This window comes from Natator depressus, chromosome 1, assembly GCF_965152275.1.
Source record: "Natator depressus isolate rNatDep1 chromosome 1, rNatDep2.hap1, whole genome shotgun sequence".
Lineage (NCBI taxonomy): Eukaryota > Metazoa > Chordata > Testudines > Cheloniidae > Natator > Natator depressus.
Window position 1 is genome coordinate 283,741,476 of NC_134234.1, and position 19,019 is coordinate 283,760,494.

At 41.1% G+C, this 19,019-nt stretch overlaps 1 protein-coding gene across 2 annotated transcripts in view; it reads right to left on the reverse strand.

Moving 5' to 3' along the window:
* NUP107 (nucleoporin 107) overlaps positions 1–19,019 on the reverse strand; it is a 46,351-nt gene that overhangs the window by 7,566 nt on the left and 19,766 nt on the right. For both annotated transcript variants that reach the window (XM_074942083.1, XM_074942084.1), the window contains 8 exons: positions 16,179–16,292; positions 12,429–12,519; positions 10,402–10,478; positions 9,768–9,827; positions 6,633–6,778; positions 6,476–6,524; positions 5,158–5,227; positions 4,526–4,644 (listed from right to left, as the gene is read on the reverse strand). In XM_074942083.1, coding sequence (XP_074798184.1) covers positions 4,526–4,644; positions 5,158–5,227; positions 6,476–6,524; positions 6,633–6,778; positions 9,768–9,827; positions 10,402–10,478; positions 12,429–12,519; positions 16,179–16,292 — 726 coding nt within the window. The remainder of the gene's footprint in view (positions 1–4,525; positions 4,645–5,157; positions 5,228–6,475; positions 6,525–6,632; positions 6,779–9,767; positions 9,828–10,401; positions 10,479–12,428; positions 12,520–16,178; positions 16,293–19,019) is intronic.

The following is a 19,019-nucleotide window of genomic DNA, read 5'->3' on the forward strand; positions in this document are numbered from 1 at the left end:
TATGTCCATTTACCTCCTACAGGACAGGCCCCACAAGGAAAACAACAGAACACCACTGGCCATCACATGCAGCCCCCAGCTAAAACCTTTCCAGCACATCATCAACGAGCTACAACCTATCCTGGAAAATGATCCCTCACCTCTCACAGACCTTGGGAGACAGGCCAGTCCTCACTTACAGACAGCTCCCAAACCTGAAGCAAATACTCACCAGCAACTACACACCACAGAAACACTAACCCAGGAACCAATCCCTGTAGCAAACCTTGTTGCTTACTCTGTCTCCATATCTACTCGAGTGACACCATCATAGGACCCAAGCACATCAGCCACACCATCAGAGGCTCATTCACCTGCATGTCTACTAATGTGATATATGCCATCCTGTGCCAGCAATGCCCCTCTGCCATGTACATTGGCCAAACCAGACAGTCCCTACATAAAAGAATAAATGGACACAAATCGGACATCAGGAATGGTAACACACAAAAGCCAGTGGCAGAACACTTCAATCTTCCTGTATAGTCTATAATAGATTTGAAAGTAGCTATACTTGAACAAAAAAATAAAAAAACTTCAGAAACAGACTTCAAAGAGAAACAGCAGAAATAAAATTCATTTGCAAATTTAACACCATTAATTTGGGCTTGAATAGGGACTGGGAGTGGCTGGCTCACTACAAAAGCAGCTTTGCCTCTCCTGGAATTGACACCGCCTCATCTATTATTGGGAGTGGGCTACATCCATCTTGATTGAATTTGCCCTGTCAACACTGGTTCTCCACTTGTGAGGTAACTCCCTTCTCTTCATGTGTCAGTATATTTATGTCTGCATCTGTAACTTTCACTCCATGCATCTGAAGAAGTGGGGTTTTTACCCACGAAAGCTTATGCTCAAATAAATCTGTTCGTCTTTAAGGTGCCACGGGACTCCTTGTTGTTTTTGTGGATACAGACTAACACAGCTACCCCGGGATACTTGATACCAGTCTGGTTTCTGACCTTGGATTGACTGTACTGCTATTGATGATGGCTGATCTCATCCTGCTGACTGACTGGCTAAAGCTCGGAGAGGTAGCCGTGTTAGTCTGTATCCACAAAAACAATGAGGAGTCCGGTGGCACCTTAAAGACTAAAGCTAAAGCTGTACATGTGGATTTTATTCAATATCAGTAGCTTTGGATACTGCTGATTGAGGTTTTGACATCTCCAGTATTCCCAACCCAAAAAAGTTCAGAAGGGCCCTACCAAATTCACAGCCATGAAAAACACGTCACAGACCATGAAATCTGGTCTTGTGTGTGCTTTAACCTTTACTAGAGAGATATCACAGGGGAGACCAGCATTTCTCAAATTGGGTGTCCTGACCCATAAGAAAGTTGCAAAGGGGGTGGGGGAGTTTGAAGGTTACTGGGGGGGGGGGGGTGTCATGGTATTGCCACCCTGACTTCTGCACTGCCTTCAGAGCTGGGCAGCTGGAGAGTGGCGGCTGTTGGCCGGGTGCCCCGCTCTGAAAGCGGCACAGAAGTAAGGGTGGCAATACCATACCAGGCCATCCTTACTTCTGCTCTGCTGCTGGCGGTGGCTCTGCCTTCAGAGCTGGGCTCCCGGCCAGCAGCCGCCGCTCTCCAGCTGCCCAGCTCTGTAGGCAGCGCCGCCACCAACAGCGGCGCAGAAGTAAGGGTAGTAGTACCGCAACCTTACCATACAATAACCTTGCGACCCCCTCAACTCCTTTTTGGGTCAGGACCCCTACAGCACAACACCCTGACATTTCAGATTTAAATGGCTAGAATAATGAAGTTTACGATTTTTAAAATCCCACAACTGTGAAATTGACCAAAATGGACCATGAATTTGGTAGGGCCTAGTTATGAGTCATGCCCCCCCCCCCCCCCCAAGTCTTAAGATTTTTTTAAAAAAATTTTTAAAAAATTGAGTTTTTATGGATTTTGACCTTTTGGAATACACACTCAAGTCACATTTGCAAACTTTTCTCTAAACCATGAAATGAGAATCTCGTGCTAAAAACATGCCTCCAGGAGCTGCAGCTTTAAAAAAAAAATCACAAGAGTTTGCAAAACTGCATCTTCTTTGTGGGATTCAGTGAGGGTTGTTGGAGAGGCCCTTAATCAAGTTCACTCTTTCCCCTCAGAGTGTAGTATTCAACTACTCATTTTTCCTCCTAACGTACTACTGTGAAGTTGCCCCTGCAGTAACTATAGTAGGTTGATACCTAGTTCAGTGCAGCTTTAGATTTGTTTTTACTACTTTCCCAGTGTCTGGCTAAGACAGACTTAGCTGAATGCAAACTGGCTTTGACTGAAATCCTGACAAGATTAAAAGGGATGATTGTAGTTATGAGAAAACATCTAGAAGAATGGGATGAAATGGCATCGTCAGTTAATAAGGATACATGACCGTCTTTTGCCAAAATGGTTTGTAGTCTGGGGTTTCTACATTTGCAGGCAGCAGTTCACAGTGCCTTTTATTATCTGTGACTGCATATTACTGTCAGAACGACTGATGTCCGTGTTCACTGAAGTTAGGACAAGAAGTCATGGGCTTAATCTGCAGCAAGGGAGATTTAGGTTACTGTCAAGGTTCCTCCCCCACTCTGAACTCTAGGGTACAGATGTGGGGACCTGCATGAAAAACCTCCTAAGCTTATCTTTACCAGCTTAGGTCAAAACTTCCCCAAGGTACAAAATATTCCACCCTTTTGTCCTTGGATTGGCCGCTACCACCACCAAACAAATACTGGTTACTGGGGAAGAGCTGTTTGGACACGTCTTTCCCCCCAAAATACTTCCCAAAAACCTTGCACCCTACTTCCTGGACAAGGTTTGGTAAAAAGCCTCACCAATTTGCCTAGGTGACTACAGACCCAGACCCTTGGATCTTAAGAACAATGAACAATCCTCCCAACACTTGCACCCTCCCTTTCCTGGGAAATGTTGGATAAAAAGCCTCACCAATTTGCCTAGGTGACTACAGACCCAGACCCTTGGATCTTAAGAACAATGAACAATCCTCCCAACACTTGCACCCTCCCTTTCCTGGGAAATGTTGGATAAAAAGCCTCACCAATTTGCATAGGTGACCACAGACCCAAACCCCTGGATCTGAGAACAATGAAAAAGCATTCAGTTTTCTTACAAGAAGACTTTTAATAAAAATAGAATTAGAAATAAGAAATCCCCCCTGTAAAATCAGGATGGTAAATACCTTACAGGGTAATTAGATTCAAAACATAGAGAACCCCTCTAGGCAAAAACCTTAAGTTACAAAAAAGATACACAGACAGAAATAGTTATTCTATTCAGCACAATTCTTTTCTCAGCCATTTAAAGAAATCATAATCTAACACATACCTAGCTAGATTACTTACTAAAAGTTCTAAGGCTTCATTCCTGGTCTATCCCCGGCAAAGACAAAATGTAGACAGACACACAAACCCTTTGTTTCTCTCCCTCCTACCAGCTTTTGAAAGTATCTTGTCTCCTCATTGGTCATTTTGGTCAGGTGCCAGCGAGGTTACCTTTAGCTTCTTAACCCTTTACAGGTGAGAGGAGATTTCCTCTGGCCAGGAGGGATTTTAAAGGGGTTTACCCTTCCCTTTCTATTTATGACAGTTACATATTAGGAAAAACTTCCTAACTAGAAGGGTCGTTCAATTGTGGAATAGGCTTCCAAGGGACATTGTGGAATCCCCATCACTGGAGGATTTTAAGAACAGGATGGCCCAACACCCGTCAGGAATGGTCTAGGTTTACTTGGCCCTTCTTCAAAACAGGGGGCTGGACTTGATGACTTTTGAATCCCTCCCAGCCCTTATTTCTATGATTCTGTGAGGCTACAACTACTCCTTTCTTAGTCAGTCCATATCTGTCAATTAGAGGCTAGGTGACAAATGTGCTATACTTAGGACTACGCTTGAAGAATACCTGAAAGCTTCAGCTGGTGCAGAATGAAGCAGCTTACTATTTAAGTAGAGGCGCTTATGAACCCATAGCACCAGGTGCAATTCCAGCTGTTACTCACTGTCTTTAAAACCCTGAATGGTCTTATACCCAGTTATCTGAGAGACCTCTTCTTGCCTCATACTCATAGTAGCTGAGATGCTCTTAATGCCAATGCCTAAAACAGGGAGTTTGGCAGTAGCGTCTTGATCAGTAAACGGCTCCTATGATCGGCATTTGTTCTCCTTGGACAAAAATCTGGCAAGCACTGTAAGATTTAATTTTATTTAGTATTTGGCTGTCTTTTTGTACTGCTTTACTTTTTGTCTGGTTTTGATTGTTACTTTGGGATTCTAGGATTAACAACTGGTCTGTTCAGGGCAGTTTATTAGCAATTTGCCATAATTTGTGTACACGTGTGTGTGTGAGTGTGTATATGTGTGTGTGTGTGTGCGCGCGCGCGCATGTGTGAGTGAGAGATAGATAGATAGATTTTTAAATTCAGTGAGCCTAGGTTCCATGGCAAGAGGCAGGATATAATTAAATAAAACAAATGGAATGTACCTTTGTCTGCAGTCCCAGAGTGCGGAAAAACAGAATAAGATGCGTCATGAACCGAAGGAGGTGCCCTGGGAGCACACTTCTGTCTTTGGAAAGCCATTTGTTAAATTCATCCATCAAACCTGTAGCCACAAAGTACATGTCTACATTAGCTTTACAGTGGGGGAGAAGACAACAGCTGAGAAATATTTCAAAACAATGTATTTGTAAAATATAGCAAATAAAAAAAAGCATGAGAGCTAGAATGTTCCAACAGGACTGTATCAGTCTTATTAAAGCATAGCTCTCAACATGCTGTTCTAGTCTGAACAATGACAACATTTTTATTCCACCAGTCTTCTTCCCAGATGTATTCATATGAATTTACATACTTTTCTGACTAAATTATATTTTACTACTTTTTACTGCTTGGACTGGCTGAGGTCAATACTAGTCGAGGAGGCAGAGCTAAAGTTCTGATTGTAGAATCTTTATTGTTCGCATCATGTAAGCCAGATTAGAAATCAGCTTGACTTTCAAACTGAGTTCGCATGGTTAGAAGTTAGGAAACATTTTCACTTGTAAGTTTCCGTAAAAGTAACTATAAATAATAAAAGGAATTGACCTTTGAAAAAAAGTCACAAAACAAAGCTTACCATCCACATCTCCCAAAATAATGAACTTTTGAATCACATGATAGTGTTCTTGGTTTTCCTCTAAAACTCTCTGAAAAACAGTTCACATTTCCTGTGAAAACCATGTACACCATACAATATTACCCATAACTGAATAGGGTGAAGGCTAACCTGAATCAAAGAACTATGCTGAGAATAGGGTACTGTGCAAAGTGCAGGAGAGTATACACCTGGAGTACAGTCAGATACCATGGGTGCCACATAAGAAAAGAATGGAAGAATTGGGGAAGGGGAAGAAAAGGATGTTTAAGAAATGAATGCTGTTAGAAAAAAAAATAAATCTATGTTTGTGTTCTTAATGAGAATAAAAGAGCATGATGGAGATGTATACAATTCTAAAGGTAAGAGAAAATTGATTCCACAAAACTACTAGAGTGACAGACAAGAAAATGAAGCCCAGACGTATATACACACACAAAGAAAAGCCTGTGTGCCTTGAGGAACTAATGCATGGGACATACTAGAGAAGCAACTGTAAAGGTCTTAAACACGAATGTGACATTATGGGGATAACTAGGTAGGGGTGTATATATGCGTATGCTTGTTAAATCATATTTCTATGCATGCTATCAAGTGAATATTTAACAGGGGATAAATAAACAGGTCTTCAGTCCAATCTTGTGCAAAAAAGGTAATTAATACCCTGAATGTTAAAGGTACTATGGATGTGTGACCTACGTAAGTGAATAAAAACTTACATTGTTCAGATTCATACTATGAATAGTATGCAAAAGCTGAAACCTCTTAAAGGGACACTGAACCAAATCACACATGAAAATTGTGTCTAATATTGGTACAAGAAACAAGATCTGGGAAAAATTATCTTTTTTCATGTTTCCTACTTTGTACATTTGAGAGCACTTCATAGTCAGCTTCACTGTTTCTTCAGTATAGTCAGCCAGTTTGCCAGAGGAAGTTGGGGTCAAGTGTACCTCATTTTTTGAATTGGTCAGGTTTTTAAGTTGCCTGTATTCCTTTCATTGTCAAAGGGGCTGGCTGGGGGGTGGGATGGGGAGGAAATAATTTTGCAACTTAATTCATTTGCATTCAAAAAAATATCTACTGTGGAGGCAAGAAAATGCTTGGAAATCTATAATAGACCCTTTCAGAAGGAGATTAAAACCAAATGACTCTTTTTTTTAAAAAAGAGCTTGCCATTGATTTCTTCAGTCCAGTGCATATTTAAGATCGTTCTGTTAAATACTGGATTAAAAGCAGTTCCCTGGGACAATATAAACACACAAAAATGTTGACTGGAAGTTCTGTATTAAGTATTTACCTTTTTGTCTGTAGCCTGGAGTTCTTCAAAAACCTTTTCTAAAGTCCAGCTTCAAAAGAAGAGAAAAATGAAGGGACAGCAACAGTTAATTCGAATGACTACAGATCACATATGACCTTTATTGAAGTTAAAGGGCACAATAGTACTAAAGACTTACTTTGTTTCTAAATACTCTCTAGGGAGCTCTTCCAGTTCCTCTGTGGTCATTACTGATGTACGGATTTCCTGCTCCACCAGCGAATCCACCATGACCCGGAAATATGCCCAGACTGTATCTTCCCAGGTATCACAAACTGGAAGAAGCTTCATGTTAAAATAAAATAAAAAAGTCTGCATTAACAGATCTAGAGAAATGTCAGAAGATGTAATGGCCATATGGGATCCCATCTAAGGTCCATATAGTCCAGTATCCTTTCTCAAATAATGGCCTCTGATGCTTCAAAGGCACAAGAAATCCTGCTGTAACCCAACCCCATTAGTTAGATGCTGGTTTTATTATGCCCAGAATCATGAGGGTTTCTGTATCTTCCAAAACACTTCGCTTCTTTTAGATTTTTAATCCTTAGTATTGTACCTCTGGAAGTTCTTCCTACCTATATTACACAGATTTCCAAAAGGACCTAAAGGAGCAAGGTACCCAAATCAGAGTCAATGGGATTGTACACTAAATTCCTTACGCTCATTTGAAAATTCCAGCCTTTATGCCTAATCCTTTCCTGAATCATGCTAAGCTCTTGGCATCAGCAACATGTTGTGGCAACGAGTTCCACAAGCAACTACTACATTGTGTTAAAAAGTTTCGCCTTTTATCAGTTTTAAATTTGATGCTTTTCAATTTTATTGAACATCCCCCTGTTGTATTATACAAAGAGTGAAGACCAGGGCCCAGTCTACCTCCTCTATGCCATCATTATTTTAAATACTTTTATCACATCCCCTTTTCTTCATCTCCTCTCTAACAAACAATTGCCAATCCATGCCTCTATTCATTCTTCTTTTCCACTTTCTGAATGTCCTCTATTTAGACTCAGACTTTAAGGCCAGAAGGGACCATCATGATCATCTAGTCTGACCTCCTGCACATTGCAGGCCACAGAACCTCACCAACCCACTCCTGCAACAGGGCCATAATCTCTAATAGAGTTACTGAAGTCCTCATATATTAAAGACTTCAAGTTATAGAGAATCCACCACTTACTCTAGTTTAGACCAGCAAGTGATTCATACCCCATGCTGCAGAGGAAGGTGAAACCCCTCCTGAGGGTCTCTGCCAATCTGAGCTGGGGGAAATTTCTTCCTGACCCCAAATATGGCGATCAGCTAGACCCTGAGAATGTGGGGAAGACCCCCTGAGCTGGACACCTGGGAAAAAATTCCTCTGTAGTAACTCAGAGGGCTCCCCTCTGCCTCCATCCAGTGGCCTATCTCCAGCCACTGGAGATATGTGCTAATAGTAGTCACAGGTAGGCCCTATGAGATTGCCTGCAATAGCATCAACTTCATAAACTTAGCAAGCTCAGTCTTAAAACTTCGGGTTTTTTGCCTGCACTATTCCCCGTGGAAGGCTGTTTCAGAACTTAACTCCTTTGATGGTTAGAAACCTTCATCTAATTTCAAGGCTAAAAACTTACTGATGGCCAGTTTATATCCATTTGTTCTTGTGCCAAAATTGGCCCTTAACTCCTCTCCCTTGAGTAGAGAATGAATCCCTGATATTCAACCACCAAAAGCTTACGAAGTTTCAGAGCAAAAGGTAGGAACAGATGCAAAGAACAACCTAAAGATTATTCAGAAGTGGACAATCAAGACTAGTTAATGGGGCCTGGACTTGGGGCTTGACTGTGCTCATGGCTGCCACAGGGGGCACTCCCTGCATGGATCTCATGCCTACATGGAAAGGGGCTCAGCCACCTCCAAGGCAGCCTCCCATTTGCTTCCTCTGGGCTCCAAGGAAAGGATGGACTGTAGGAATCAAAGGGAAGAGTGCGTGGGACATGCAGCAATCATGGACATGCTATTTAAGTCATGGATTTTTATTTAAATTGCTGATGAGAAAAATGTGAACAGTCGTCATGGGTGCACCAATATTACTAGCAAGCCCTCAACAAGATATCCACCCTTTCCCAGCTGCTGAGCCTGCCCACAACCCCACTGAGAAGTGCACAGACCCAGCTCTTCCTTTCCAGTTGCTGAACTGAACTGGAGTTCAATCACCTTTCCAAAATGCCCTTGCAATCTCAACTGTTATACCACATGCAAAAATCCTCAAAACAAGCACTCATTCCCCTCCCAGATGGTGAATGTGCCCAGTCTAATCCCACATGCAAGATGAGAAAGTGTTCTACTATATCTTTGAGACAGTGACCAGAACTGAACATGATATCCCAGATACGGTCATATAATTCCATTATGTGAATAAATAGAAATATTATCGGTACTACTGTCCATTCATTTCCTTGAGGATCCTAACATCTTGTTTGTTTTTATTACAGCTACACATTGAGCAGAGATTTTCGCTGATGTGTCAACAATGATGCTCGGGTCTTTGAGTTGCTACAGTTAAATTTAGAACAAAGTTGTCTTTTCCCAGGTCCAGGTGACTCAGCCAACATACTTAGTGCCCTCCTTAAGGAATTGGAAGGATTACATTTTGAGGAAATGAAAAAGATGGGAGTGGGAAAGACACGCCAAAAATATGTGAAAGGTCTAAAACCAAGGTAAAAAAAGGAGGATAGTTTAAGGTGTTAAAAGGAGAAATGGGAAACGACTGAAAAAGACAATTTGGCTGAATACAGGAAAAGCCTGACAGCAAGATTAGATTGTAGAATAATCTCATCAGGCAGTGAGGGGTTTATTGGTTAAGACTTAAAACTAGACCACACAAAACACTGAAGATAAATGGGAAATACTCTTGCATCAGCAGGGAGGTGGTCTAAATAACACATTAGGTCCTTTTCCATCTCATACTTCTGTCATATGAAAGCTAGTTTAATGTAGCTATCAAAAAATACTAGAAATCTGGACTGACCAAAACAGGAAAATCTGAATTGGTTCTATTGATAGCAAGCAAAAAAACCAAAACAGCCTATAAAGTTTGATTGTGCTAGCTTAATTCAGATATGATAATGACGTAAAGGTGTCTATCATGTTTACTATCTTCTTGTTTACAAGGTTTTACAAACATTACACAAGTGACTGTGCTAGCTATCTAAAATTCTGCTCTCAGCTATGAGAAAGAGAAATGCATTTTTACCACAGAAGTAGTACTTATCTTACATGAAGGATCACATACCTGTTTGAGGTTCCCACTGAGTGCTGCGTAGATTGCTCTCTCATATCTATTAAACTGCTCCTAAAACATATATTTAAAAAAAAAAAATCTCTATTAGAGTTCTTGTTTAACCTCATAATCACTTGAAATTTTACCAGACACCAATCCATTATAACAGGATCAATTCAGCAGCTTTCAAGAATAGTTAATGACCGCTGTTTCAATGAAGGGCTAAATATACCTCCAACCCCCAAAATACCTTATTAGACAATACTATATTGAGTTGGGAGAAAGGTGAGATTTTTCCTGACCCCGGTGCATCATCTTATGCCAAGAAGAATGAAGATCAGCCGTCCCTGTAATTATATCTTAGCTAATATCTACAGTTTCACTCTTATGCCTAAAAAAAAGACTAATCCTTTTTAGACATTTCCTAAGCCATTTGCCTCAGTCGTGATGCCAGTTTCACAGATTAATTAGGATACACAAATATACTACACACTTGAGGAATCCTCTTAGAAACATTGAAAAACAAATCCCCCTGAGATGTAAGCACAAAGGGTAGATTCAACTGTGTGGGAGTAAGTGTCAGCCTCGATTACAGGGAAAAAAGTTTACCCATTAACAATATCAAGCAACTTAATATTTATCTTACATCTTCTGCCATTCGCCAACAACTGATTTTCCAAATGCATCTATATGGATTCCCTTCTACTGGTTCCAGCTCTGTTCCTATACGTAAAGAATAATTTAAAAAGCAGTGGGTATTTGCAGTTTCACAGAATCAGAGTTCAAAACCAGAAGGGACTACCAGATCGTTAGTCTGACTTCCAGTATACATCACAGGCCATAAACACCACTCAGTTGCCATACACTAAAACACAACTGAAATTGGACCAGCCGACAGGGGACTAGACTACTATGTGCCACAGGCCGAATAGGAGGGACTGAGGTGCACCAATGTCCAAGGTCCCTGCAGTGGCAAGGAAATTATTAAGTGAGATATACCCAGATAATCCTGGCAAGTGACTCTCACTCCACGCAGCAGAGGAAGGTGAAATCCTCCTGCCCAAGATCGCTGCCAATCTGATTGGGGGGGGGGGGGGGAGGGGTGGATTCCTTCCCAATCCCATTTATGATAATCAGTTAGACCCTGAGCATGTGAGCCAGGGCCAGCTAGCCAAGCACCTGACTGAGAGAATGCTTGGTGCCGTCTCAGAGCCCTGGCCCATATGCCCCATCTCCAGCTGTGGCCATCCCTGATGATCCAGAAGGAGATTAAAAAACCCTCCCAGAATACATTTGGGGTGAAATCCTTCCTGACCTCTGCAGGTGGCCAGCTGAAACCCAGAAGCGTAAGCTTTTAGGAACGTACGACATCAACCACAAGTGAGCCCCGGGGCTGTTGAGCCCTTCCCCCTACCATCACAAGCAACCTCATGATCCAGTTGCACTCATAAATATGTGGTTGTAATCACTAACTGAGGCTGAAGACCTCTCCACCTTATAAACCCAATTTTCAACCCCTTTGGAACTTCCCCCAAAATTCAGATCCTCATGAAATTCTGCATACTACTTCTCAGTCCAGGTTGTTTTTCTGCAAAGTGTGGTAAGCATGTTTTAAAATTACAGTACTTCAAAAGTTTAGCTGCAGTTTTGTCCTTAAACAAAAACTTAATTAACAATAAACAGACCTTTACACTCCCACTGCTGGGCTGAGCCAGAGGTAGGGACATGAACAGAGGGATACCCAACTAAAAGGAAATATGGCAAGGCGCCAACTGGCATATGGATCTGTGCTCACTCATCTTGGAAAGGCGATATAGGAGAGGGAGACTCTGGGGTAAGAAATAGATAGATATAGATATAGGGGCAGTACACTGGTGGCTCATGGAGGAGAAATAAGGAGGTATAGGCAATCCAGATACAGAGGACTTGATCCTGTGAGATATTGGGCACTCTAGCTCTGATTCAGCAAAGCACCTACAGCATATGCTTTTTTTTTTTTTTTTTTTAAAAACTGGACTGGGTCCAGACAGGGCTCGATTCTGCAAGGTACTGAGCATACAGAAGAGGAGGCAGGGAACTTAAAGCCTTCCATGTGGCTCAAAGACATCTCCTTTCCCTCTGTTGTACACCATCCTCATTATACCAAAAAGGGGAAATTCTGACTATCAAAACCTTTTATTGACTTGTTAACAGCTGCAGGAATGGAGTCCTGCTTTGGTGAGCTCAGGAGAGCACAATGCTTGGATAGCTGGGATAAGTTAGATAGCACAGAAGTGTGTGATGAAAGATTAAAAAGGCAGTGGTGAGGGGCTGTCGGGAAACCTTCAATATTGGTTTCCCAGTCATTAAGGTTTGAAGCTTTAAAGAAATGTAGGTGAGCAAGACTGTGTGTGTCTCAATAAAGTAATTTTTGGTGCGTTAGCAGGATTTGGTTGAAACACTTTCAACTTTAATCATTGTTAAAGAAATTTCAATGTTAAAGTATTCATAAGGTGTCAGGTATAAAGACAAAGAAGGTTCCTCCTCACCATACACCTGTGAAAGTGTTTTCAAAACACAAAAAGGCCTTAAAATGACAGCAAAGAGCTGTGTTTCCTTTAGACAGATCCAGACAACAAGAAAATCCTATGCCTTCTTTCTGGGTCTGCTTCAGATAAATTTTGATCTAGGTACCTCCATTTACATTCGGATCATGATATAGTTTCCACCCTTCAAGAGTTGCAGCTCTCCAGGCCTGACCACATCGTTTGCACAAGCGTTGTGCCTGTAAAACAACAAAGGATATTCTGAGCAACAGTTTTCAAGGCAGCAAAAGCACATGTATTCTCCTCTAGTGATGCATAGATGTTAGAACATGGTTAATCAACAAAAGTGTTTCTTTGCACAAACTAATGTGCTTATGTTTTGGCAAGTCTAAACTCAAACTAAAAGGATCTTAAAATAAAAATTCCAGGTTTTATTTTTTCATTGGTTTTATTTTCCAGGGAATGTATATAGGACTTTTCAGTAGGTATTTTCAACAGCGTAAGAGAAGTACCATGGTACAACCACCTATTTTTTTCATCAAGAGCTTTGCTGGCTTAACCCATTGTCGTATATTCTTCACTTCTAACTACTTGTTTTTAGGGCTGTCGATTAATCGCAGTTAACTCATGCGATTAACTCAAAAAAATTAATCGCGATTGCTCTCATTTTATTGTTTAACGGTGCGATTAAAACTACCAATTGAAATTTATTAAATATTTTGGATGTTTTTCTACATTTTCATATATACTGTATTCTGTTTTGTAACTGAAATCAAAGTGTATAATATTTTTATTACAAATATTTGCACCTTAAAAATGATAAACAAAACATAGTATTTTTTCAATTCACCTCATAGAAGTACCGTAGTGCAATCTCTGTCGTGAAAGTGCAACTTACAAACGTAGATTTGTTTTGCTACATAACGGCACTCAAAAACAAAACAATGTACAACTTCAGAGCCTGCAAGTCCACTCAGTCCTACTTCCTGTTCAGCCAATTGCTCAGATAAACAAGTTTGTTTAATTTACAGGAGATAATGCTGCCCGCTTCTTATTTACAAAGTCACAGGCATTGCAAGGTAGTTATGTGCCAGATATACAAAACATTCGTATGCCCCATCATGCTTCGGCCACCATTCCAGAGGACATATTTCCATGCTGATGACACTCATTAAAAAAATATGTTAATTAAATTTGTGACTAAGCTCCTTGCAGGAAAATTGTATGTCCCCTGCTCTGTTTTACCTGCATTCTGCTATATATTTCATGTTATAGCAGTCCTGGATGATGACCCAGCATATATGTTGTTCATTTTAAGAACACTTTCACTGCAGATTTGACAAAACACAAAGAAGGTACCAATGTGAGATTTCTAAAGAGAGCTACAGCATTCAACCCAAGGTTTAAGAATCTGAAGTGCCTTCCAAAATCTGAGAGGGATGAGGTGTGGAGCATGCTTTCAAAAGTCCTAGAAGAGCAACACTCCGATGCGGAAACTACAGAACCCGAACGCCAAAAAGAAAACCAACCATCTGCTGGCGGCATCTGACTCAGATAATGAAAATGAACATGCGTCGGACTGGATTGCTTTGGACTGTTATCGAGCAGAACCAGTCATCAGCATGGATGCACGTCCCCTGGAATGGTGGTTGAAGCATGAAGGGACATATGAATCTTTAGTGCATTTGGCATGTAAATATCTTGCGATGCCAGCTACAACAGTGCCATGAGAATGCCTGTTCTCACTTTCTTGTGACATTGTAAACAAGAAGCGGGCAGCATTATCTCCTGCAAATGTAAACAAACTTGTTTGTCTGAAGGATTGATTGAACAAAAAGTAGGACTGAGTGGAGTTGAAGGTGCTAAAATTTTACATTTTTTATTTTTAATGCTGTTTTTTGTACATAATTCTACATTTGTAAATTCAACTTTCATGATAAAGAGATTTCACTACAGTACTTGTATTAGGTGAATTGAAAAATACTATTTGTTTTTTACAGTGCAAATACTTGTAATCAAAAATATAAAGTGAGCACTGTACACTTTGTATTCAGTGTTGTAATTGAAATCAATATATTTGAAAATGTAGAAAATATCCAAAAATATTTAAATAAATGGTATTTTATTATCTTTTTAATCGCTTGACAGCTCTAGTTGCTTTAGATGAAGTCTTTTATAGCTTATGAAAATATGCCCCTTGGTGCAAAGGCCTAAAATCCATCTTTTTGGGTGAAATTTTCCAAGGTGATTGAGGGTACCCAACTCTCAGGTACTTTGGAAAATTCAATCCTTTGTGCTGACAACATAAATCAGGCTACATAATGCCATGAATAGTCTTACTCCAGAAGTCTGGTTCCCCCAAAGCCAATTTTGGGACCTACTCTAGCTATATGAATATACAGAAGAAGTAAAAGCGATAGGGAGGAAAAAAAATAGGCTTGTGTGGACTGTAAGTGAGCACACACTGTTGAAGGTTACTCATCTCACACCCAATTACTTATCTAACAGATGTATCAATTCCATGACTGACAGAATTGTCAGAATACTGAGGCAGACTGTGTTAAATGGTCATGTTTTCAAGCTGCAGAGTCTGCAGTAACTGATCACTTTTGGGAATGTTGATAAAGAGGGAATAAAACTGAAAACATTGATAGCTAGGGATAGTGCGATAATACTTACAAGTGACTATATTCCTATGTTCCTAAGATTGTAAGATCTTTGGAGCAGCAACTTCTTCCCCCCATTATGCATGGGTACAGTGCCTAGCATCCTGGCAGCCCCTAGCCCACCACGGAAACCTTCATATGCTGCCTAATACAAACATTTAATTTAATTATTGATCATGAAAACCACTGGCACAATGGGGAGCCTCTCCCCAAGAGAGACCCAGGATAGGAACTGCAAGGGTGCTGCTGAATTGAGAGCACAGCACATACCCACGGCAGGCTGACCTCACAGTGACAGTGTTGTAATTCCCCTCAAATTTGTGGGCAATAGTAAATTTACACCACAAATTATGTAAGGTATTATTTAAAAAAAAAAAAAAAAAAAAAAAAAAAAAAGAGGCAGAGCTACATTCAGCCAAAGGATTAATGGAAGAGAAGAGTAACCTCTTTTGTGCTGGTCAAAAGCACAAACTCCTAATATCCTATTCATGCCCATCCATGAGTTCTTCACAGAGATCCGACTACTGAAGCATTTATGGCTTGCCAGGGACAAGAAAAAAGGAAATGAAGTAGAGTCATCTTTTTCCTAGTGAACCTGAAATCCAGGTGCTATTTTCATAGCTTCAAATCAGAGTCATCATTAATGATGGTTTTGGCTGTGGTAGACATTAAGAATGGTTTCTTTTCTTAAAGGATTATATCAGCAAAGAGAAAAAGCACCCTTGCAATTCACTACTAGACAGAAACCTGAAAGAATCAATTATGCTATTTTTCAAATTTGTACAGCACTAATACGTGAAAAAGGAGGTACACATGATAATTTAATGGTTTTGAAAGGCCCAGTTTACAAACTCTTTCAGATGTTCTAACTGTATCATACAGCACTGAGCAGTCAGTACTAAGTCACTTTAGCACCAAGCAGTGCTACTAATGTGCTGGCCTGACAGCCCTAAGTCCAATTTATCTACCATAATGCCTGCTCTCAACTCAAAGTTGCACTAGTTTAACTAAAGGCATGATTTTAAATTCAGTGTGTGGACACTCATATCAGTTAAAACCTGCTTTATAGCAGTTTAGCTAACATGTGACATCAGCACTTGTAATCGGATGAAAACTAAACTGATATAAGCGTGTCCATACAGAAGTTCGTACTGGTTGAACTACATCAGTTTTTAAAACGTTTGAACAAGTCTGAAGGAAAGGGAAGGACACTACAGGTTTCTGTGGCTTACCTCATCCGTCATCCCAGCTCTGATAAGAGTGAAAAGGTATTTGAGTAACCTGGCATCATCTTCTCGATCCAAATCATCGAGTGGCATTTTCTGTCTTACGGGGGCATCTGGGTCCTACAAGAAAAAAAGAAAAAGGGACGATGAATCCTCCATCCCCTACACTGCAGACATTTCCCTCTGTATGCACGTCTTAAAGGTTCTCAATGATAGTAAATCCATCTGTACTCACTTTCTCATGTTGAGAACAGTCTGACTAGTCTGCCTAAAAACTGGCATTACATTCCTCTTCACCTCCCCAGTCACTGAGCCAGAGAGATTACTGTTCATCAATTTCAATCCTTTCGCCTTCCCAAAAGCCCTGTCTTCTCGCTCCTTTCCCCACAAACATTTTCCCCTTATAATCTGCCTCACCACAAACATTTCCCCCTTGTAATCTGCCTCTCCGGATAGCAGACTTTTTCCTTTCCTTCCTTTACCTGTGAGTTCTTTGAAAAGGCCGTTTACAACTGTTACATTGACTTCCTCTCTTCTCACTTTCTTGTGGATCCACTCCAGCCTATTTTCGGCTTTCTTCAAAACATTTAAACTGCTCTTAATGCCACTAACCACCTCCTCAAAGCCTATGCTCATCTTTCTTGACATTTCCTCTGCATTTGATCCAGCTGATTACTCCTCCTTCCTGGACAGTCCTCCCTTGGTTTTCAATATACAAGAAATAATAATAGGAGGAAACCAGACGAGGATGGTAGGACCCAGAGGCTCCAAACAGAATTGGGGTTTCATTGTGCTAAGTGAAGGAGTACTTGTGGCACCTTAGAGACTAACAAATTTATTTGAGCATAAGCTTTTGTGAAAGTGTGCCCTGGCCTAGAGAGCTTACAAATAGTGCTGCACATCCAATTCAAACAAACATTTTGTCCTTACTTTTAGGTCTCTACATCACACAGCCCAAATCTAAATTTGACATTGCCTTCTTTCATATTCCCCACTGTTTTTCTCCACTCTTCCTGTCAAGATTCCTTCCCCACTCTGAACTCTAGGGTACAGATGTGGGGACTTGCATCAATACCTCCTAAGCTTACTTTTACCAGCTTAAGTGAAAACTTCCCCAAGGTACAAACTATTTTACCCTTTGCCCTTGGACTTCCACTGCCACCACCAAACATCTGACCGGGTTTATTTTATTAGGAAAGAGCCCGTTTGGAAATGTCTTTCCCCCCAAAAGCCTCCCAACCCTTGCATCCCACTTCCTGGGGAAGATCTGATAAAAATCCTCACCAATTTGCATAGGTGACCACAGACCCAAACTCTTGGATCTTAAGAACAATGAAAAAAAACATTCAGTTCTTGAAAAGAAGAATTTTAATAGAAGTAACAATAAGAAGAATCACCTCTGTAAAATCAGGATGGTAAATACCTTACAGGGTAATTAGATTCAAAACATAGAGAACCCCTCTAGGCAAAACCCTAAGTTACAAAAAGACACACAGACAGGAATATCCATTCTATTCAGCACATCTTATTTTCTCAGCCATTTAAAGAAATCATAATCTAACGCATATCTAGCTAGATTACTTACTAAGTTCTAAGACACCATTCCTGTTCTGTCCCCGGCAAAAGCATCACACAGACAGACAGAGAGAGATTTGTTTTCTACCTCCCCCCAGCTTTTGAAAGTATCTTGTCTCCTCATTGGTCATTTTGGTCAGGTGCCAGCGAGGTTATCCTAGCTTCTTAACCCTTTACAGGTGAAAGGATTTTTCCTCTGGCCAGGAGGGATTTTAAAGGTGTTTACCCTTCCCTTTATATTTATGACACTTCCAATCACATCATCCTTGATACAGTAACTCCTCGCTTAACATTGTAGTTATGTTCCTGAAAAATGCGACTTTAAGCGAAATGATGTTAAGCAAATCCAATTTCCCCATAAGAATTAATGTAAATGGGGGGGTTAGGTTCCAGGAAAAAAATTTTCACCAGACAAAAAACTATATATATACACACACAAAGTATAAGTTTTAAACAAAATTTAATACTGTACACAGCAATGATGATTGTGAAGCTTGGCTGAGGTGGTGAAGTTAGAGGGTGGAAGAGGGTAGGATATTTCCCAGGGAACACCTTACTGCTAAATGAACTAGCATTCGGCTGAGCCCTCAAGGGTTAACACACTGTTGTTAATGTAGCCTCACACTCTACAAGGCAGCATGAGTGCAATGGCAGAGACAGACACACACACACGGGGGCGGGGTGTGTGTGTGTGGCTTTAAGTACATTGCATTTTTAGATCAGGAAGTTCAGACAGCAGCTGCGGCCAGCAAGCTCCCTCCGTCCTGAGCCCTGTCGTGTCCCGCCCCCACTCTATGGAGAAGTGATAAGCGGGGGGCAGGAGTGGGGGGAGGGGGACACCCTGACATTAGCCCCCTCTCCCTCCCCCACCCACACATAGCAAGCGGGAGGCTCCTGGGAGCAGCTCCAAGGCAGAGGGCAGGAGCAGCACATGGCAGTGGGGGGAGAGACAGCTGAACTGCTGGCAATTGATAGCCTACTGGACGGCTGCCGAACAGGGAACTTTTGGGAGCGGGGAGCTGATAGGGGGGCTGCCAGTCCACTCTGGTTCCAAGCCCCCACCAGCTAGCTCCAACGGGCTGCTCTTCCTGCAAGCAGTGGACAAAGCAGGAGCTTTGCACAACTTTATACGAGCATGTTCTCTAACTGATCAGCAACGAAACAATGTTAACTAGGACGACTTTAAGTGAGGAGTTACTGTACCCTGTTTATTACCTTGCTCCATGAGCATCTGTCCCTTACATTTGGCATGCCCTCCCCAAATCTGTTTAA